This window comes from Silene latifolia, chromosome X (assembly GCF_048544455.1).
Source record: "Silene latifolia isolate original U9 population chromosome X, ASM4854445v1, whole genome shotgun sequence".
NCBI classification, from domain to species: domain Eukaryota; kingdom Viridiplantae; phylum Streptophyta; class Magnoliopsida; order Caryophyllales; family Caryophyllaceae; genus Silene; species Silene latifolia.
Window position 1 is genome coordinate 33,499,512 of NC_133537.1, and position 23,483 is coordinate 33,522,994.

The 23,483-nt window shown below is 37.1% G+C and overlaps 1 protein-coding gene across 1 annotated transcript; it reads right to left on the reverse strand.

Moving 5' to 3' along the window:
* Positions 1-9,230: 9,230 nt before the first annotated feature.
* On the reverse strand, positions 9,231-10,589 carry LOC141617162 (uncharacterized). Its single transcript, XM_074434347.1, has 4 exons — positions 10,110-10,589; positions 9,906-10,001; positions 9,647-9,845; positions 9,231-9,577 (listed from the first exon to the last, which is right to left on the reverse strand). Exons 1-4 carry the CDS (start codon positions 10,587-10,589, stop codon positions 9,231-9,233), a joined length of 1,122 nt encoding a protein of 373 aa, XP_074290448.1.
* Between the last annotated feature and the right edge of the window lie 12,894 nt (positions 10,590-23,483).

The window sequence follows — 23,483 nt, forward strand, 5'->3', positions numbered from 1 at the left end:
GGAGGTGGCCCCTGGAACAGGCTCCAGGTTCTCACCTTTCATGGGAGTGGGGGTGACCCTAGTAGACACAGCCTCTGAATTAGCCACGACCTTGTGATAAAATAGTGGGAAGGGGACCTTGATTGGGATATCAGGAGTGTTAGGAGCTATGACAGACTCTGACTTCGACTCAGACTCAGATTCATATTCTTCTCCACTTCCCTCTTTGAACATAGGGCCTTCTCCAGTTGTGATCTTGAGATTGCGGCCTCGGCGATCGGTCCATTTGACGGTCTTCCTCCAGCCTTGTGTAGCTTTTTTCAGGTCAGTGTCGGAGATCAAGGCGGTTGGGTCAAATTGGTTGTCCTTCAAGGCGATGTTGATAATGTCCTCATAGTCGTGGTGCTTGACGTTATCTTCCCCAAAGAGGAGAGTGACATCTTGTCCATCGAGGCATGACGATGGCTTAGACTCGGTTGATGCAGCTTTGGTGTTGTCGGGGATGAAGTAGCAATCATAGAAGACTTACACACCCGGGTATCTGGCCTTGGCCACAGAGTTATAGATATGCTCCGGAAAGCCATGGTAGAGCTCTGATTCTCCCTCGGGGACAAAGTATTCGTTGAGGGTCAGATGATAGGGACGGAGGATAACTCCGTGCTTCTTGCATTTTCGAACTAGGAGGTTCATTTCCTGGATATTTTCATCGGTAGGCTCGTAACCTAGCCCGAAGGGGATGTTAGGGACCTTAGCATGTTTCAAGGGAGGTAAGGTGTCCTTCAGTGGATTGAGGGGCAAACCCGGGAAGTAACCCTGGCGCATCATGATGCGATTGACTGTGAGGTTGGCAAACGGGTCACGATCAAAGGGTGTTGATTCATCCGTTATGGCATTCACAGCTTGGAATCCCCACATTTTATTGTCATCTTCCTCAATGGTCTGGGAGGCTATTCCCTTTCTCATGACAGCTTTGATCGGGGAAGCAGGAATTGTGATTGTTTTCTCGTTGAAGGGGACCCTGATCTTCTGGTGGAGAGTTGAGGTAACTGCCTTGACAGCGTGAATCCAGGGACGTACTGGGAGCATAATGAAGAAGGCGTCGATGTCGACCACCTGAAAACTGGTTTGCCTTTCAAATGGTCCGGTTGCGACAGTCAGAGTGATGAGCCCCGCGCCATTGCGACAAGTGTCGTCGTAGGCGCATACTCCTTGATTTGTTGGGACCAAATCAGCTTTCTTAATACCCAGCTTGTGAGAAGTCTTGATGGGAATGATATTTACCGCGGATCCGTCATCTACAAGGACCATGGGCACATTCTTCTTGAGACATTATACGGTAATGTACAGGGCAAGGTTATGATTGGCTCTGAAGGGAGGGATATCTTCGTCAGAGAAGACGACTGGGTTGTTCAAGTCAGGGGCGTCTCTCGTCATATGTGCCACTATTTCTTCAGGGGCAGAGGTGGAGGGCACAGTTAAATTTCCCAAGGCCTGCAGTAAAGCCTGTCGATGCTCAAAGAATGTCGCGATCAGTTGCCAGATCGAGATCTCGGCTTTTGCCTTCTGAAGCTGCTTGAGGATCGAATTCTCAGGAGCTCTTGGTTGAGTGTCTACTTCCGGGACGACTTGGTCGTTTGTTGTTGGAGAGACCTTTGAATTGTTCGGGTTCTGATAGGGGCGTCCGGACCGGGTAAGGTAACCGATCTCTTTCACCCGTTTCTCTTTCCCTGGGACGATATAGACATCTTCAACATCATCTCTCCAGATGCCATTAATTTCGGGATCTCGAAAGTACCTTGGAGGGGTATTCCTCAGTGGGCAGTTTTTGTGAGGGATATTTTTGTGAGGATAATTTTTGGGAGGGTATTTTTTGTGAGGTGCATGCCAGAATGGTCGCGGGAGCAATCCGTCCTCGTGAGGGTAGTTTTGTGCGCTCGGGGGACTCTCTCTCGGGCGTGGTAGTGGAGGATTGAAGATAAGTCGGCGGTAGGTATCGCCAAGTCGGGTGATCCTCTCGGAGAGGCTGGCTATAGCTTCCTCAACCTATTGGAACATGGTGAGCATAGTTGCGGCACTGAACACAGATACCCCATCCGAGGGATCTTTCATAAAGGCATTCACCTCGTCATCAATTGGCAGGATGAGGTGAGAGCAGTCCAGAGTTGTTTCATCTTTGGAGATAGCGTGGATCCCAAGAGGATTTGTTTTGTTGTTTGGCTTAGACGGCGGGGGTAAAGGCAAATCCCCTTTTCTCAATCATGTCTTGGATGATGTGTTTGAGTTTGAACCAGGTTTTTGTATCATGCCCTTTCCCTTGATGGTACTGACAGTAGGCATTGGGTTTCCAGAAGCCGGATTTCTTAGCATCGGCCGGATCCGGGGCGGGTCTAATTGGTTGTAACTTTCCCTGGTCTATGATCCTTTTCAAGGCACTTGGATAAGTTAACCCTATATTAGTGAACACTCTCTGAGGGCTTTCAGCTCTCTTAGCAGATGGTTCAACGAGGTTGACCTCATCGATCTTGTTTGTTTGGCCGTAAGGGCGAGACCCGGTTGAGGTGGATCCTTCGTAGCCTCAGCCAGTGGTCTTGGCCAAGACACCCTTCCAGAGGTCATCTTCAATGCGTGTCCTCAGAATTTGCAGATCCTAGAAGGTCTTAATATTTTGATACCTCAGTAAGTTGACATACACTAGGTGGAGATTATGGACGAACTTTTCCACCAAAGTTGATTCACTCGGCTTGCTGACTAGCTGAGTACTTACCCTCCTCCAACGGGTTAAGAACTCGGTGAATCCCTCCTCGTCGCTCTAGGTTAAGACCTCAAGGGTATGGGTATTGGCTTGGATTTCAATTATTGTCAGCGTATTGTTTGGCGAATTCAACTACGACTTCATCCCAAGTAGTAAGGTTCTTCGGATCAAGGGAGTAGTACCACTGACGAGGGATCGGTTCCAAAGAGGACGGAAAGATCCGGGTGAAAAGTTCCTGTTTGACCCCTTTAATGGCCATGTAGTCTTTGAAGGCACATATATGATTGAGCGGGTTCTCCACTCCTTTGAACTTAAGCACATCAGTTAGGGTAAAGTTGTCGGGTAATTGATCCCCAACAGGTTCGAACCTTCGGTTGTTCTCAAGATGGATATTTTTACCCCGGGATGGGAGCTGTTCTTCCAAGAGTTTTAGCCTCTTATCGGTTTCATTCAGAGGTGGAGTATTATGTTCTCCAGCTTCCTTGTTTTCCAGGGCGTCGATACGGGTCTCGACGCGATCCAGGGTGACCTTAAGAGCTGTGAGCAGGCTGGCTAGCTGATCAGTCGTGACATCTCTGTTGTTATCATTGTTGTTGTTGTTGACAGACGAAGTTGAAGACGGGGCCATGGCTCTGAGGCAGAAAAACGGCTCACATTACAACTCAATCCGACACGGTTCAAAGACTGAACGCAGACAACACAAAGGACGAGACAAGGGTTAGACTCAACAAGACGAGGGTGACCGTGCATGGTTCCTCGGTGCTGACTCGATTTATGACGTGACGGTGTTGGCCGAACTTTTGACACGTGTCCAATGTAGCGGCGTGACGCCATTGGACGAGTCTCGTGGTGAGACGACTCATAAGTAAAGACCCATAAGTACGTTTGCTTCGACTCGATAGATATGAGGCGGAATTGGAATGGTGGACTGAGGTTTTTGAAAATAGAAATTTTCAAAAAGATTCATTTGTCGCTTTATAGACGGCTTCCGAAGATAGAGATCTCTGCAAGTCGGTCAGTTGGAAGGGTTGTCTTAAGTTTATTTGCAAAAGACGGTTTGAGTTTGAATCGGCTCAGAAAACAATGTATTGTCTACCAAGACGGTTTTTGAAATTCAATATTGTATGTTTTGAAAATCGAGTTTGAAATGTTTGAAGAGGTCTCGGGGACGGTGTATGGTTGTTATGGCGATTTGGCAATGCATGCAACATATTAAAAGAAATGCAAAGCAATAATAATAAATTCCTAGTATGGCCTTTCTAATATAGAAAATCAAATAATCTATTACATATTCGGAAACCAACTCCTTTGGTCCCTTGAATCTTCGAGTGGCACGCCTCCCAAGAACACCGTCTTTGTCGGAACGCCTTCCCGAATGGCACCGTCTTGAAGAAGCTCCATAATTACAAATAATAATAAAAATACAAAGCTATTCCTATTATACATTTGTAATATGAAAAACAAGTAAAAATAAAAGTGATACGAGATCACATTAAATTACAACCGAATCAATATTCCCTTTCATTACAGGTAATATCGATTAAAACTAAGGCCATACTAAGATAAAAATTACATAATTCAAAATTATATAAATAAAAACATTCAACAATTGAAATATGCAGCATTATAATATGTGTCTATCATGCCAAATTATGTGCCAAATCGCCATATTTAACTTATATCAATTATATAACCCGGCTTTATGGAAATGCGTGATAATAACTTCTTAATATCACAAATCAATACTTAAATCAAATTTAAGCTCAAGTTAATTATCCTAACACTCTTAGGACTCAAAAATTAGTCATCACTCAATTTTTGACAATAATTCAACTTGATTTAGTTTTATGCTCATTTATTACCTTAAAATCATAACATTTATGAAATAAATCCAAATTAAATTACAATAATTTCAAAATTTGAATTTTAAATTTTTGAACATTCTGTAATAATTTCATGACACTCTGAATGTCAAAAATCATGGTTAAAAATTTAGAATTTAATTTCGAGAAAATATAGTTGCAATTTATCGGTTTTATCTCATAAAACATCTAAAGTATCCAAAAATTAATCCAATAAACTTTACAACTGTAGATCTGATAAGTGGGATATTTGTAAAACTTAAAATAATTTTCTCATGCCATGTAATTCGTTTTAGCTATTTATGCTAAAATAGTCACTATTTATGTCATTTTTACACTAAAAATTCATAAATCATGCTAAATAAAATCGTTTCATTTCAAAATTTACATACAGTGTGTAAATAATGCATGGGACAACATAATAAAGTTTCATGGCCTGGTTTGAAGTTTAACTATATTTAACCATTTTACCTCTTTTAATCCATTTTTATCTCATAAAAATCATAAATCAGGCATTATTAATTAAATTAATACGAGATTTTACATAAAATAATTAAAATATGCATGTGAGGTTATATAAAATTTTCAAGGTCAGAAACAAAGTTTAGCCATTTTTAGTCATTTAACATCCATTTATGCCATTTTTATATCAAAAAATCATAAATCATGAAATATTAATCACATTAATACGAAAATTTACATACAATACATAAAATATTCATGTGAGATCATACTAAAAAATCACGGCCAGTAGTGAAGGTTAACTTATTTGAGTGAATAAAAGTTCATTTTATTCATAAAAATGTAATTATTTCACTAAAAATCATATAAGCAATAAATACCATAAATCATAAAAATGACCTAAAAACATTTTAGGACCAGAATATATAATATGAATCATGATTTCGTGACTTACTCTTATAAATCACAAATTACTAGTTTTAATTAAGTTACATTTTACTCGGAAAAACCAAACCGATTATGCATGCAACATCCTATGCTCTGATACCACTTGTTAGGTTTATTTACCTATTATTAGACTCTTCTAATAGTGAACTAATTAACTTCTTAATTTGTGTTCTTTTTATCTAGTGCATGCATAACAAAATAAGAGATTAATAAGGAAAAACAATGTCCCTTATATTGTAGTGTGGCTCGAAATTAGGGGCACAAATAAGGTCACCTTCCTTATTTGTTTTTGATCTATAATATATTGGATGATCCTCCAAAATATCAATGTAGAGATCCACCTTTGATTGCACCCAAGACTAATCTCTTAAACTAGTATATTAATTAACTAGATTAATATAGTAGTACCTTTAAAATTAATTCTAATATCATCACTATTACTACACTAGTAATCTTAGATTTTTATGATATTAGATGAACAACTTCATGATTCTAAAAACGTTTTTTAGTGAGTTTGAGAGAATTAGAGAATATTTTGCATGTGGAGTGAATGGTGATGTGAATGATGGAAATAAGAGAGCAAAAATCTCTTAAAGAGGAGGAGGGGAAACCGGTTGGGTCAAGGGAGTAGTGCCAAAAATTAGCATCTCACTTTTTCTTTTTCTCTTCTCAACATAAAAGGTATGTAAGAAATAGTTAGAGTAGGTTTGATTAATATATTCTTATCACATAAAACAATATAATCACAACCCACTACTACTCCCTCCATTTCGGTTTATTCACATAAAATGGACCACCATTTTATTTTGTCAATTTGTCATTTATCACACAATATGTCACATGTAGTATGTTACATGTTATTAATTAATTTAATGTATATTTATCAAATAAATATCATTTTACAAATTAATTAAATTACATATAACAAATTGACTAGTGATACTTGATCACATAAATAAAATGGGTCATATAATTATAATTCATAATATATTGTAATTATAATTAACCATTCTTTGTTATCTCAATTGTTTCACAAACAATAAATAATTTTAGTAATAAAGTATTTCAATTACTAAAATAAATCTTATTTAATCCCATTACAATAAGATATTCTCTCTCACAATTGAATTGTTCAATTTTAAGGAATTGATTAACTTATATCGTCATACAATTAATCAATTTGTCTATTAAGGGAATTGTCCTTTAGGTGTGACCTTAAGGGATCAACTGATCACCACCGTCAAACGACAGTAATGTCAAACCCTAGTTAGCCCATCATTACCAATTAATAATGATCAGTTGTCTATATAAATGAATCATCCCTTGCGTATTCTTAACATGAGATTTGATTGTGATATTAAATCATGTGATCGCACTATTGTTGAGGACACAAACTCCAACATGTTAATGACTATGTGGCTTTATTTTGATTGATGCGGTACAAACCAATGTGATTTTAGGAGTTGCATTTAGCTTATATGGCATACTAGGTAATAGAATCATTTGCATTAGGTTGTATAAATGTTAGTTGCATCATGGCGTGTAGTTGCATTTTAGGAAAAATTTTGTGAAAACATTTATTTGGAAAGTTTGACAAGTGTATATAAGGCCCTTGTAGATACTTTTTCTTCGTAAGACTTTGCTCATTAGAATGCCTCTAAAACACCCTAGGATGTGTCACGCTAGTATCCTTTGACCCATGGATTAAGGCCTAGTCAAGAGTACCTTGTGGTGTGATAACTCCTTGGCTACCGTTTATTCCAAGGTGACCCTTGAAACCATGCAACCATCTTCCACTTCTATCACATTTTGTCAACAAAAAGGGAATGGGCACAAAAATTATCAATTTGAGTTCAAGTACCAAAATAAAAATCAAGAAGTTTGAAATTTGCATCAAAGAAAAGAGGTGTACAAAAATAAGAACTCCTATGCTTCAAATAAAAGCGCCCCCGTTACAAATTGGGGTGACTTTGAAAATGTTCAAAAAATGCAAAAGTTGAAAATTGTCAAGTATTGAAAGGCCAAACATCAAAAAAATGGCAAAAGAAATCGTTCTCAAAAATGTCAAATGCCACAATAAATTGGGGGGAATAACAACATCAAACTCCCATCATGAAACTCAACTATTGATCACTTTTTCCATTGAACCCACTTTTGTGCATGGTGGAGAGGGGACGACCCTTCTTATTCTCTAGGTAAGAGGGGGAATTCCACGATCCTACAGTGTTTTTAACACCATAGGGAAACTACTCTTGACAAAAGCATTTAGCAATTGAGGACGAAAGTACCCTAGCTTGACACAACTTGGAGGTGATTTATTGGTATCCTCCTAGGCTTAGTAATTTGAAGAAACCATATCTATGATTGAGTGTGTACCCTTAGATTGCTTCCCTTCTAGATAATTTCCGCCACTTAGATGAGGAAAGTGGCTATTCATTTTTGTAGATGCATCTATTACTTGCTTTTGTGTGCTTAATGCTTGGATGTATCGCCATTTTGGCAAGCCCCACCTTGCCTTACAAGAAGGCATCCTACCTCATGGTTGTCTTGTTGTGAGTTGAAGGGGCGGAGTGAGACCCGCTAATTGTCTCATATCAGCTATTTTAGTAGGTTAGTTTAAATAAAGGTCATAGTTTTAGTCATCTCTTTACTCCGGACGAGCAAAGCTTCGGTTTGGGGATGTTTGATGTGACTCATATTTGAGCACATTTAGTCCCCGAATTAACCTCATTCTCATGCATTCTAGCACATATTTGGATCATTTCTTATCTTTAGTTTCCCATTATTCATATTCTTTGAGGTTTTGTGTCCTTGGTAGGAGAGGATCGCTAACCTTGTATTTATGAGGCGAAATGGAGCTAAATGGATCGCATCTAATGACCAAGCATCCAAGAGGAGACCAACACTAGAGGCCTAAGTAGATAAATAGAGTGAAATGGGCAATGATGAAAAGATCCTTGCATCCCCAATACAATCTTCGCGGATTGTTAAGGAGCCAAACAAGAGAACAACTCTGTCCAACGATCCGAGCGGCCCGAGCCCAGGACGATCAGATCAGAGCAAGAATCCGAGCATTCCAGAGCATGATCCGAGCGTACCACATGCAGGATCTGAGCGACCTGAGCCTAGGACGAGCGGATTGAAGAGCTTCTGGCCGAGCGTCTCCATTGTGATCCGAGCGGATCTTCTTACAGGATAGCCGTGCTTCAGCTAAGAACGAGCGGATCCTATTGGGACTTGCAATGACGATCCGCGCATGTCCCTCGGGAGTTGCATTTCCTCAAGTTTCTCTTAGGGTCTTAATAGTCATTTAAGCCCTTAGTAACCCTAATCTTTGCACTTCATTTTAGTATAAATACCCCATTGTACTACCTAGATGAGATACTACCTTAATATTATGCTAATCGTATCCTAATACCATCTTCTTCTTTTTTTGCAAAAATTTCTCATTTCATTTCAAAAGGAATGAAACTACATTTGCAAAAACTATCCACTAGAATGCCTCAACAACTAATTAAACTAGGCAAACTAAGAGAAAGAAACTAAGGGATCGAGTGATCAAGTAGAGAGCTCAATAAGGACTGGGGAAATCTGATTGACAATCTAGCCAATACTAAACGTTTGATCTTGCAAAGAAGCCCAACTGCATCAGTGATCTTATGACTAAAAATACGTTGGTTTCGTTCCCACCAAAGCTGATTAACAGCAGCAGCAAGGGAAGTATAATATCAATGGGTTTTCCAATTATTGTTGTTGTTGCCAAAAGGATAAGCAACCACAAGATGAGGTAAAGAAGATGTAATCTGAGGAAGTCTCATCCAGCTCAGAATGGAGCTCCAGGCATTAGCAGTGAAAGGACAAGAGAAGAACAAATGTGCATGATCTTCCTCATATGCTTCACAAAAGCAGCACCTGTTAGCAAACTGGTAACCCCACTTTTTAATGTTATCCTGAGTAGCAAGCTGACTTTGAACAGCCATAGAACAAGTAATACGATGACTGGGAATAATGGACGAATAGGAAATACCCTTAGTCCAGTCTCCTTGGGTAGGAGCAGCCCTAAAGAAACCATAAGCTATTCGATGATGGAAGTAAGAGCCATTGACCCAGGTTTAAAGTAAAGCTTGAGCAGTTTGGATAGAACCAGCTGACTCAACAAGAGAATCACGAACTTCCAGAATCCCTTTCATACTAGCAGAGAAAGAATCCTTAGCTTGCAGGCACCAAATGTCAGTCCCTTTCAGAACATAAGCCTGCTGCCACTTTGCCCAAAGTCCAGAAGCAGGAGTAATAAGAAGAGCAAGCCATTTAACAAGGAGGGCTTTATTCCAGGAAGGGAGATCCTTTATGTTAAACCCACCACCAGACCAAGGAGAAAAAATGTTTTTTCAGCTTTTGAAGACCATCTTCCTGCCAGTATCAGGTATACCCCAGAAGAAATGACTGCAGAGATGGTTAATTTGCTTGATAATGGCAGCAGGTAGAAGGATACTAGCACTCTAGTAATTATCAAGCCCAAAAACCACAGAGTTAAGCAGCTGAAGTTTACCAGCATAAGACAAAGAATGAGAAGACCAATGAAAAACAGATTTCTGAATTTTGGTTACCAAAGGGTCAAACATTAAAATAGAGATTCTAGAGGTGGATAAGGGAATTCCCAAATATTTGAAAGGAAAGTGACCCTTTGAGAAGCCTGTTTCTTGGAGGATTTCAGAAACAATTTCAGGAGAGACACCCCCCAAATAAATGTTGGTTTTATCCACATTAGCATGAAGCCCAGAAAGGAGGGCAAAATCAACTAGAGTATCTGTAACTGCAACAACTGAAGGGACATCTCCTCTAACAAAGATCATCAAATCATCAGCAGAAATTAAAAGATTAACATTAAGCTTGCTGCATTTGGGAGGATAGGAGACATTCTTTTTAGAACAAAGAACTCTGAGATGTCTGGAGAGTATCTTCATACTGAGGACAAAAAGATATGGAGACAAGGGGTCACCTTGTCTGATTCCACTCTTGCTAGGAAAGAATCCAGTTATACCTCCATTGAGTTTGAAGGAGTACCAAGTATTAGTGATACAACCCATGATCCATTTTGAAAAAATAGAAGGAAAGCCCAGACTAGCAAACATTTGAGACAAAAATTCCCATTGGATAGAATCAAATGCCTTCCTAATATCCACTTTAATAAGACATCTTGGAGAAAGTACCTTCCTAGTATCCATTAATCAGAGACTGAGAAAGCATTATGTTCTCAAAAATATTTCTGTCTTTGACAAAAGCAGCTTGCTCCTCTCCCACAAGATAAGGCAAGATAGGTTGAAGCCTATTAGAAAGAATTTTGCTAACTGTTATATAGAAAACAGTACAGCAGGAAATGGGCCTATAGTCGAGAACAGAAGTTGCAGTAGCGTTTTTTGGGATCAGGGAAATTAAAGTTGAGTTTGCTTGCTTGGCCATATGACCAGATCTAAAAAAAACTGTGAACTGCAGCACAGAAATCTCCCTTGATAATATCCCAGGAAGACTTGAAAAATCCAGAGGAAAAACCATCGACCCCAGGACTGCTATTGGAATCAATGCTAAACAAAGCAGCTCTGATTTCAGAAGGAGAGATGTCTTTAACCAATTTGGCTTTATCAACTTCAGAAACACAAGGTCCCTGACCAATAAAATTGATATCAAGGTTGTGGACAGGAGCAGTCTGACCCAGCAACTGAGTATAGTAATTCTGAAAAGCAAGACTAACATTATCTACCCCCTGATGTAGCAGACCATTGTGATCAACAATGTTAACAATATTTTGCTGGTGCTTTCTTTCAGCAATCTTAGCAAAAAAAATATTTGGAACTAATATCAGAAGATTGAATATGAGTCAACTTAGCTCTCTGAGAAAGCATGTCCAACTCAGTTTTCTTAAGAGTAGTAAACCTAGCCAGACAATCTTTTTCAGCTTCAATAAGAAGGGGATAAAAAGGATCCTAATACCATCTTAATTTAGTCTTAATTTAGTTATAATACACTTTCCAATATTAATCACATCTTAATCTTTCATTAATTTCTCAATTGTTCTTCCTTTTATTTGGGTAATTAGAAGATTATTTGGGTTTATTTGGAGGATTGACAACCTTCCATCAATCATCAAGTACTTCTATTATTCTTTGCTTTATTATTTAGATTATCTCCATAGGTATAATTCCTCTTTTACTCTGGTTTTATTATTGTTAATCACATCATTTATTCATCATGTTTTGCTTTGTTAGTATGATTGACCACCTTATTAGCATGCTAAACTTGATCATGAGTGAGTAGTTCTTTAGCTAGGGTTAATGGGGAATTAGGGGAGACAAACATGGGGATTGATCTATGCTTAATCTAATAGGTTTTCATAATTAAATTGCTTGCTTGTTGTGATTTCAACCTATGCACATGTTATGTTTGATGAAATGCGAGCCTATGAATCCTTGTATTTTTTACCATCCCTTATCTTTTCAATGAGGCTTGTAAGATATAAACCAACTCGAGTCTCATTAGACCATGCATAGAGTTGAATAGGAAGAATGAAGTCAACTTGTAGGTGTTGTACAGTCTAGACGACTCGGCTCCGGGACCCAAATCTTCCTAGAAATTGTAAGACATACACTAACTCGATCCCATCATAACAATAAGTGTTTGCATTTATTTGAGAACATGTTTGTATGATCTACTCCCATGAATCCCTTATGAACCCATGACAGCCTAGTGCCTTTAATCATTTGTTTACAAACTCCTTTAATTGCTTTACTTTATTTTTATTCAACCTGTTGATTAGTTTAGACCACATCTCATCTCAACCCAATTTATGACACCCTAAGACATAGCTTTTTACAATTGAAAATACAACATCAATACCCGTCCCTTGGGATCCGACCTTTACTTACCTCTTTACTAAGAGTAGTTTGTGAAGTTATAAATATTGTTTTGGTTGGTAGCTTTTGACGACAAGTTTTCAACCGAAACAGTGTAGCACATACGCTACTTTTTGATTTACTATTACGTTCTTTAAGTTTTATTGATTGTGTTTTGTATGGGCATTTGTTTTAAATGAAGAATATGTGCTCGTCAGATGAGTACTCGATCGAGTGCTGGCGGGCTCGATCGAGTACCCAAGCCTTTTGGGTTTAATTCATAGCTGGCTTGGATAGGAATTGCGCGGTTTATTTTTCTCCCCTATTTTTGCAGCTGGTTTGAGGGAAGTCCTACGCTCTTACCCGGTATTCTCTTCCCTTGTACCATCTTTTATTGTATTATCTCTAGTTATTTCCCATTCCTTTTGTTAGATGTGTCCTTCAGGTTGCTGAGATTTTTGTGTGATTGCTATGTTGTAGGCGTCACAATGAAGACACTGTGACATTTAGGTTTGGGGGAGGAGTCTTTAATTATGTTGTGTGATTTATTTATTGTTGTGTCTTTTTATACCAAAAATACGTAAAAATTAAAAAAAACATGTTTTTCCTTTATTTTAGGTCGAGTCTTGGTGAATTAAATAACAATGATGTTAAATTGCATTGTTTTTGCATTTAAATCCCGTTTAATTGTTCATGTACATTGTTTTGACCCATTATTCATGAAAACAAAGCTCATAATTCAAGTCTTAACTGTATTGACATGCCTTATGCTAATTAGATTTGACACAATTATGTTGGTAAACTACTTAAATTCTGAGGTCTATAGAGCTTCATAGGCCAGGAACATCAATAAACTGGTATCATTTGTCAATTAGGCTTGAGTGTGGTTTCTCCTTGTGGAATGTGTAATATCAAACTACATAAGTGTGACATTGATTTCTTGATACTTTTATTGCTTTTATTTGACTAAGTACATGTGGATTGTAACACCCCGTATTTTATAATAATATTTTATTATAAAAGTATTTTATTAAATTAATTATTTTGAAGTTTAATAATATATTTTGGAAATATATATTTATAGCTTCCGTTCTATATTTTATTATTTCTCGTTTTGGTCTACTTTTGATTGGGTTGAAATGTCCGTGCACGATTTTACTATTTTAATTTAATAGTTACTTTTCCTATTTAAGCTTTTCTAGCGTCTTAATAATATCCAGTTGGATTTGTAATCAGATAATCCATTGTATAAGCTAATGGACCATAAGCCCACTAGTTAACCTCCTCTATCCTTATATAAATACAAGACCCTAAAGCTAGCAAGCAGGTTGCTCATTCTTTTCTCGCGTGAAATCTAACCTAGCAGGCAAGCTGCTCTCTTTTTCCTTCCGCGTGAAACGTGTGGCGTCTTTCTCCCCTATTTCTTCTTCTTTTCTCCCTTTGACTCCATTGTTGAATATATCTTTCCTTCTTCCAAACTCATACACAAATTATATTTTCATAATCCTTGCTCTTACCCTTACAACATATTTATCTCCAAATATTTTTATGAAAATTATTTGTATGGACCTTTAGATCTACCTTTAAGGTCTCTTATTTTAATGGGTGAAGAACAAGAATAGCTTTTCATGGCGTTTTCAAGGGTTTCGGTCTATGCTTTATTTTGTGTCGCTTTTCGGGATGTTGACACGTGTTGGATCGAGGCAAGAATTTGATGGTCGTGTCTTTCACGGAGGTTTTCATTATTAATTTGCATCGTTAATTGCTAAAAAGGTAACTAGGTGTTTTATTTTAATTGTGTTTATGCCAATTGATGTAATTAATATGATTTAATGATTGTTTTGCATAATTGGTACATGTTTGATTATTTGTTATCATGATTAAATATGTTTTCGCATGTTCGTATATGTTTTAATGTATTAATTATATATCATATGTTGGTTATGTGTTTATTATGGGTGTCATGAGCGTAATTAGGGTTTACGAATAAACCCTAGTGGCGGCATGATAGGCGCCAAGAGTTCTTTCCAAAGTTATAGCTAAAGCTAGTATAACATTGATGATGATTCAAGCGTTATAGCTTAAGTTAATACAACTTTGGGTAGCTACTCTAGTTATGGCTGGACCTACTATAACATTGAAGTGCGAGTCAAGGTTATGGCTGTAACTAAGGTAGCCCCGAGATTATGGCTCAAGGTTATGGTTATTGCTAGTATGACTTTGGGTTTCGTGTCAAGGTTATGGTTGAGGTAGTATAACTTCCGAGTTATATTTACTGGAGTTATAGTAGAGGTTACTATAACCTCGCATCCAGAGTTTATGTTATGGTTAGGGTTACTATAACATTGAATGGTTAATCTTAAAGTTATAGCTGAAGTTACTATAACATTGGTTGCTTATACTTGTTCATATGTTGTAATGTGTTCGACATGTTATGTCCTTGTGTTTGCATATATATCTTTGGTTACTCTTGTTCATATGATAATTAGGATGGTCGGTTATACTATTCTACGAGTTGAGTCGTGATGTTGTTCACGCATGCTAGTACGGTCCGTTATACTGTGCATTTGTGGTTTGCTAGTTTGAATAGATGGCGGTAGTATCAGTTATTTACTATCGGAACGAACTAACGCCACCCGTCGATGCGGGATTTATTTTGGTCTGTGTTCGGAACTAGCGCAGGCGTGGTTATACGCTCTGGTTCCCGAGTGTCGTTCGGTGTACAGTTATTGCACCGAGAGTCTGGCCAGGTCTTAGACATATAGGCAGTGGTTATACGCTATATATAGTACCGATGGAGGCAGTGGTTATACACTCCATCAGTTAGAGGCAGTGGTTATACGCTCTAATGGGCGTTCGCTCTATTCGCTATGCTTTATTGCTAGCTTTGTGCCTTCTGTTGCTGTGGATTGTGTGTCACCATGTTTGCTATGCTTTGATGCTAGCTTTGTGCCTTAGGTTGTTGTGGGTCGTTTGTCGCTACTAGTCTTGTAAGTGTTCATGGTCTAGTGGTTGCATATGGTCTAGGTTTGCATGATTGCGTCCGTTTAAGATTGATTAAGTCATGGTAAGCTATGTTGGGTTTTCATGAGTATAGATGATCTCGCATGTTTACTGGTTTTACATTTCATTTGTTAATGATTGTTGATTATATTCAATTGTTGTAAACATGACTGGGAGAGCATCTAGTTACTCCCGACTGATTGTCGACCCCCTTCTCAGGTTGTTCAGATTGTTGCTGTTTTGGATGATATCTTGCTAGGAAGTTCTGTGCGGCGAGATGAATAATAAATTAGGACTTTACTTTTTGTTTTAAGAACCTTTCGAATAATGTATTAGTTTGTTTTGGAGTTAGTAGCGAACCGGATTTGGGCTTGGTGTTTCCGCCACCTTAACCCTTTTATCAGTATCGTACTCTGATATTCATTTTATATAAGTTTTTCCTTTGTTTTATAATCCGGGTTGTTACAGTTGGTATCAGAGCGAACACGCTCCCAACTCTCGCTTAAGTTGATGACTACAATAAATAACTTAGTAAATGAGTGAGAGTAAATGGGGTAGAAACAATTAAGGACTTGTTTGTTTATGCGTTAATGTTACGTATATTTATTAATTGTGTTACATTTGTTGTTTATGCACATGTTTCTTTATGCTTTAATGTTGCATATCTTTATTAATTGTATTACATTTGATGTTTGGGTACTTACTGTTCATGCCTTAATGTTTCGCATCGTTATTAATTGTATGACACGTGTTATTCACTACTTGCTTGTTTGTGTCTTAATGTTACATATCATCATTAATTGTATTATATGTTTTGTCCATGTATTTGTTTGTTTATGCCTTGACGTATCATAATGTTATTAATTGTGTCAAATGTTTTGTTCGTGTATTTGTTCGTTTATGCTTTAATTTTATCGTTATTTATCGCATTGAATGTGTTCTCCACGTGTGACTTTTTCGAGCATGCTTGGTTGATTTTAAAGACGGTCAATTTTAAAAATGTCCTTTGCATGTTACTATCGTGCATTTTGGTTATATGTCGGTCAAAACTTTTAATCTTTGGTAACCCGAGCTTTACTCTTATCGTACTTTCATCATTTTTGGATCATTTGGTGGTGTTGTCCTTGTTTGAGGTGATTTCGAGGTTGATCCCATGTGGTTTCTTGAGGCATCAAGTTAGGATTGATGATGTTATGGATGTTCAAGTATGAATGTAATGAGCATTTATTATTATGGGTTTGGTATGGAAAAAGTTTACCTTGGGAATATAGGTTGTTTTGACAATGTTTCCTTTGGGATTATAGGTGTTAAGTTCTTTTACGTATTTGAGGAAAACCTTATTGATGATAGAGAGTAATGATTTGTGGCATAAGATGTATGATTGTGGTTTCATGGTTTCACCAGAAGTGAGAGACATAATGAGTGGATTTATCTTATGGTATCATTTGGGAATTTTTGTGACTTATGCGCTTAACCGTTTGAGTTATTGGATTTTTATCTTGTGTTGAAGGAAAAGTTATGCGAGTAGTTATGGATCCAGAGTAGAATAATAGAAATGAATTGAATGTTATTGCGGAGTTAGATTGAGCATGTTGGGAATTTTGGAGTCTATGCTTGTCTTTAATCGGAATATCATATTTGGGGAGTAAGAATCGTTATGGCTATTAGTGAGTTATGAAAGATTTTATGATTTATCCGTTAAGGAGTATTTACTGATCGTACGTTTAAAGGATTGATTGAAAGAGACGAACTATAATTTATGGACTTGCGAGATGTTAATGTTAAAGTGTTCTAGCGTTGACTTAGTGAGCGACCATTTTGACGATGGTTATAATGGATCGTGGTGTCCATGTTCTGAGGATATAAAGATTGCTATGGATTGATTCATTAAGTATGATTAGGTGAAGGTCTTGAAAGTTAAAGGTTTTTGAGAGTTGATGGTTGTGAGAGTTTATGATCTTGAGAGTTGATAATCTGAGGAAGGTAATGATTGTAAAGGGGCAATTTATATAGATATTTGTTGGTCCTAAGGTATTATTGAGATACGATGAAAGGATGTTTCGAGACGTTGTTACCTTGAGTGATGATTGTACGAGAATTGTAAGACCTTGGTCATCTTGCTTTGTTTATTTAATTTTAAGGTGTTATCTTCGCGTTGATAAACTAGTTTTCTGGAGTCTTCTTTCCTTGTCATCCTCGCACGTGTTAACCATACCTCTTCTATTTGAGCCTTCAGATCAAAAGTTTCTTTTATCTTTGCTCCATCTCTGTTTTACCTAGGTTACTCTCTACTTGTTCTTTATTTCAACTCCAGTTCCTTCTTCTTTGAACTTTTGTAATTATCCTTTTACATTGATTTCTCTTTGAGCTTATACTTCCTAAAGCTATGTGTTCTTTTGCCTTGTGGTATTGCACGGAAATATTTTTATTTGGTTTGCAAGTTATTTATTCTTTCATGGTAACTTGAAAATGTTTGAAATCTCTTTAGAGCTACTTGTGATCATCTCGTAGTGGGAGCTTGGATCCTTTGGCGAGCGATGTAGATACCCCGAGTTTTATGTTTGGTTATTTGAGGTTGAGAACATAGTAGCATAGTGGTATGTGAATATGAATTGGGACAACATATAGAGTTTTGGAGAAAGAGTATTAAAGGTGTTATGGTGAGCTAAGAAAGTTTGAGGGTGTTTCTACATTGAATATACATAGATGTTTGTTTGTTGTATATGAGGTTAAAGATGTTTTATTTAAAGTGTATGAGTGATTAATTGAAGGACATAAAATCATACAGACTTTTGGTGGATTCCTAAGGTAAAGATAATATTCATGGATAATAAACTGTGATTAGAAATTGAGGTTATAAGCGTTGTTATATGGACACAGATGATAAGATTTGTACGATGATATCATTTTATTATGTGTTGATGGAATTGCGTTATCGATGGATAAGTGTGTTGTGGTACAATAGGTACTAGCTTAACCTATGGTTTATGATTCGTTTGGTGCATAGGAATGCCGTGATCATGAGTGTTTAAAGGAAATAATTAAGTCTTGCGAGTGCGACTGATGATGTTGCCATGAGTTTGAGGTTGAATAGGATTTTGACAGTTTAGTCAGAGTTTGAGGTTTGAGATTGATGATTTTAGAAAGTAGATATATATCGGGAATCATCGAGATTTGTTGAAGCCTCTTGAGCTTAATGGTTTTGAGTGGTAGTAAGCACTACTTGCTTTGAGGATTTTATGGTAGTAATGTTTTTAATGGTACTTGTGAATGGAAGAGTTTTCTCATTTGAAAGATGTTCTTGGTTTAGAGATTATCTGTTTGGGGTTTTGGTTAATGTCACATCTTATGGTGTTATAGTGAAGCTAGAATTGGAGTATTTGTTAAAGGTTATGTGGATTTGGAGTGATACTAATGAGTTCATAATCGGGAGAGGTTATATGATGTTTAATGATGGTTAATGATAGTAGAGGAGTGTTTGAAATATGAAGTCTAGAAGTTAGTAGTTCATGAGACGGAATGTTGTACCTTGTGGAATGTTACTTATAAGTGTTGAGTGTACTTGGTGAAAGTGAGGAACTCAGTGATATTATGGCTTATGAGATGTGCTGGACTTTATGAGTGTCAACCACATGCTGAAAGGTGATGCATGTGTTAAAACGTTGTGGTATTACGACGACTAGGTCATACTGAGATAAGAGAGACTATTCGAGATGGAATTAACTTAATGATCTTTATGGACTTCGATGGTATGAGTTCGATGTGGCTTTTGAGATTGTAGAGTGTGTAAAGATGATAATAACATTGCGGATTTGAGATGTTTTTATTTGGTTTGAGCTTGGATAAGGATCAGAGTGCGCGGCGGTTAGGATTCTGAGATGACTTTTATTGATGATCACTTGTAATTCTTACTTTCTTTTGATCTTATCTTTGAAATTCAAGTTTCGAGGACGAAACTTCTTTTTAGGAGGTTGGATTGTAACACCCCGTATTTTATAATAATATTTTATTATAAAAGCATTTTATTAAATTAATTATTTTGAAGTTTAATAATATATTTTGGAAATATATATTTATAGCTTCCGTTCTATATTTTATTATTTCTCGTTTTGGTCTACTTTTGATTGAGTTGAAATGTCCGTGCACGATTTTACTATTTTAATTTAATAGTTACTTTTCCTATTTAAGCTTTTCTAGCGTCTTAATAATATCCAGTTGGATTTGTAATCAGATAATCCATTGTATAAGCTAATGGACCATAAGCCCACTAGTTAACCTCCTCTATCCTTATATAAATACAAAACCCTAAAGCTAGCAAGCAGGTTGCTCATTCTTTCCTCGCGTGAAATCTAACCTAGCAGGCAAGCTGCTCTCTTTTTCCTTCCGCGTGAAACGTGTGGCGTCTTTCTCCCCTATTTCTCCCTTTTGTTCTTCTTTTCTCCCTTTGACTCCATTGTTGAATATCTTTCCTTCTTCCAAACTCAAACACAAATTATATTTTCATAATCCTTGCTCTTACCCTTACAACATATTTATCTCCAAATATTTTTATGAGAATTATTTGTATGGACCTTTAGATCTACCTTTAAGGTCTCTTATTTTAATGGGTGAAGAACAAGAATAGCTTTTCATGGCGTTTTCAAGGGTTTCGGTCTATGCTTTATTTTGTGTCGCTTTTCGGGATGTTGACACGTGTTGGATCGAGGCAAGAATTTGATGGTCGTGTCTTTCACGGAGGTTTTCATTATTAATTTGTATCGTTAATTGCTAAAAAGGTAACTAGGTGTTTTCTTTTAATTGTGTTTATGCCAATTGATGTAATTAATATGATTTAATGATTGTTTTGCATAATTGGTACATGTTTGATTATTTGTTATCATGATTAAATATGTTTTCGCATGTTCGTATATGTTTTAATGTATTAATTATATATCATATGTTGGTTATGTGTTTATTATGGGTGTCATGAGCGTAATTAGGGTTTACGAATAAACCCTAGTGGCGGCATGATAGGCGGCCAAGAGTTCTTTCCAAAGTTATAGCTAAAGCTAGTATAACATTGATGATGATTCAAGCGTTATAGCTTAAGTTAATACAACTTTGGGTAGCTACTCTAGTTATGGCTGGACCTACTATAACATTGAAGTGCGAGTCAAGGTTATGGCTGTAACTAAGGTAACCCCGAGATTATGGCTCAAGGTTATGGTTATTGCTAGTATGACTTTGGGTTTCGTGTCAAGGTTATGGTTGAGGTAGTATAACTTCCGAGTTATATTTACTGAAGTTATAGTAGAGGTTACTATAACCTCGCATCCAGAGTTTATGTTATGGTTAGGGTTACTATAACATTGAATGGTTAATCTTAAAGTTATAGCTGAAGTTACTATAACATTGGTTGCTTATACTTGTTCATATGTTGTAATGTGTTCAACATGTTATGTCCTTGTGTTTGCATATATATCTTTGGTTACTCTTGTTCATATGATAAGTAGGATGGTCGGTTATACTATTCTACGAGTTGAGTCGTGATGTTGTTCACGCATGCTAGTACGGTCCGTTATACTGTGCATTTGTGGTTTGCTAGTTTGAATAGATGGCGGTAGTATCAGTTATATACTATCGGAACGAACTAACGCCACCCGTCGATGCGGGATTTATTTTGGTCTGTGTTCGGAACTAGCCAGAGGGCGTGGTTATACGCCGGTTCCCGAGTGTCGTTCGGTGTACAGATTATTGCACCGAGAGTCCGCCAGGTCTTAGACATATAGGCAAAGTGGTTATACGCTATACATAGTACCGATGGAGGCAGTGGTTATACACTCCATCAGTTAGAGGCAGTGGTTATACGCTCTAATGGGCGTTCGCTCTATTCGCTATGCTTTATTGCTAGCTTTGTGCCTTCATTGTTTGTGGATTGTGTGTCACCATGTTTTCTATGCTTTGATGCTAGCTTTGTGCCTTAGGTTGTTGTGGGTGGGTTTGTCGCTACTAGTCTTGTAAGTGTTCATGGTCTAGTGGTTGCATATGGTCTAGGTTTGCATGATTGCGTCCGTTTAAGATTGATTAAGTCATGGTAAGCTATGTTGGGTTTTCATGAGTATAGATGATCTCGCATGTTTACTGGTTTTACATTTCATTTGTTAATGATTGTTGATTATATTCAATTGTTGTAAACATGACTGGGAGAGCATCTAGTTACTCCCGACTGATTGTCGACCCCCTTCTCAAGTTGTTCAGATTGTTGCTGTTTTGGATGATATCTTGCTAGGAAGTTCTGTGCGGCGAGATGAATAATAAATTAGGACTTTACTTTATGTTTTAAGAACCTTTCGAATAATGTATTAGTTTGTTTTGGAGTTAGTAGCGAACCGGATTTGGGCTTGGTGTTTCCGCCACCTTGACCCTTTTATCAGTATCGTACTCTGATATTCATTTTATATAAGTTTTTCCTTTGTTTTATAATCCGGGTTGTTACATGGATAGGCGGTTCTTACCGTTCAAATAAGCCTTACATTACCTTTTGTTTAGTCAATTTGAACCCTTGTAGCCATTCTATATCCCATTCTATGAGCTAATATCCTAGAATTTGCCTACCTTATCGGGACAGTCGCAGTTGCTAATTTATCATGTCTATTTTGTTATTATGGTTGGGTTGAGACTTATTTTTGTCATGTGGGTATAACAAAGTACTTCTTAGCAATTGTGTTGTATCCTTGTGTTGAAAAAAGAAAAATATGAAGCAAAAGAAAAAGAAAGAAAAAAAAGAAGAAGAAGAAAAAAAATCGAAAAAAGAGAAATGAAAGAAGAAAAGAAAAGAAAATTGATTGCTTCATTGGGTTTTGTCAAGGATCAAGAGGATGGTCACTAGAGTCTAATGCATATTTAGAGAGTGCTTTATAAGCTCTCATGTGCTATAAAGTTGAGATGATTTCTCTAGATGGGTTGTATTCATGTTTACTTTTGTTTAGAATTGGTTTTGGTTTAGCGCTGCGACTACCGTCTTAGCTCCACATATCCATAACGTGCCTTGGCACAAACCATTTATATCCCTTTAACCCATTTGCCACCCTTATTGTCCTTGATACATGTACTTTTGTCTACATATTGGATGCTTATTAGTTGGGGAAATCTCTATCACATTAGATTACATGCATGTTTCATAAGTCGAGTGAGTGTTTCTACTTCTTTTTATCTTCACATATAACGTACCCTTACAAACTTATGAGTGCATGAGTGAATTCGCGTGAATCCGACTAATTTGTCTTGTAAGATCGAAAGGTATTTGGCATTTGTCTATAGTATGGTGACATGAGACTTGAGCTACGTTTTCTATTTCCCGTACCTTTGAATTTTTTTTATTGGTACACTTTGTTACATTTATGGATAGCTTGAGATTTGCATGTGAATCAACATTAGCTCTGAATTGTTTATTCGCCATTTATATGATTGCCTTTTGTATTGTGTGTTACTTTGCTTGAGGACAAGCAAAGAGATGGTTTGGGGGAGTTTGATGAGTCATAATTATATACATACTTATGCCTCCCCTTAATTACTTTTGATACGGTTTTCGTGCTAATTTATATTAAATACATGCCTTTTATGTTTGAATATCGATACTTCCGCTATTTGATGTTCAATGCAGGAATAATGTATTTGAGGAGCAAAGGAATGAAATGGGCATCGCGGAGTGGGCATGGAGGAATACATGAAGCATCGCACGGGAATCCATAAGAATGAAGGAAGAGAAGTTAAGAAGACAACATGAAGAAAAAAGCTGAAATAGAGTGGTGCCTCGATCAACTATGGCTAGGCTCAATCGAGGATAAAGTGTACTCGATCGAGTGACAACAAGCTCGATCGAGGAACCATTGTTTCCAGTATTTTCCGCAAAATTCCTTAAGTCGGTTATGTTTTACTATAAATACCTAAATTGTACCCTAAGATTATTTACGCATTATTTTACCTAGTTTCGTATAGCTACCCTAGAAAACTCTCAAAAACTCTTATTTTAGTTTAGATTATTGTTCTTACTTCCGGATCTAAGCATTCCATTATTACGGTATCAAACTTTCTTTAATATTTATTCATACA

Coding starts and splice junctions, on each gene's coding strand:
- LOC141617162 (XM_074434347.1), bottom strand. CDS start 10,589: ATGGGTTGTATCACTAATACTTGGTACTCCTTCAAACTCAATGGAGGT. Junction 9,846..9,905: donor CTGATACTGGCAGGAAGATG/GTCTTCAAAAGC, acceptor TTTAACATAAAG/GATCTCCCTTCCTGGAATAA. Junction 9,578..9,646: donor TTCTCTTGTTGAGTCAGCTG/GTTCTATCCAAA, acceptor ATCATCGAATAG/CTTATGGTTTCTTTAGGGCT.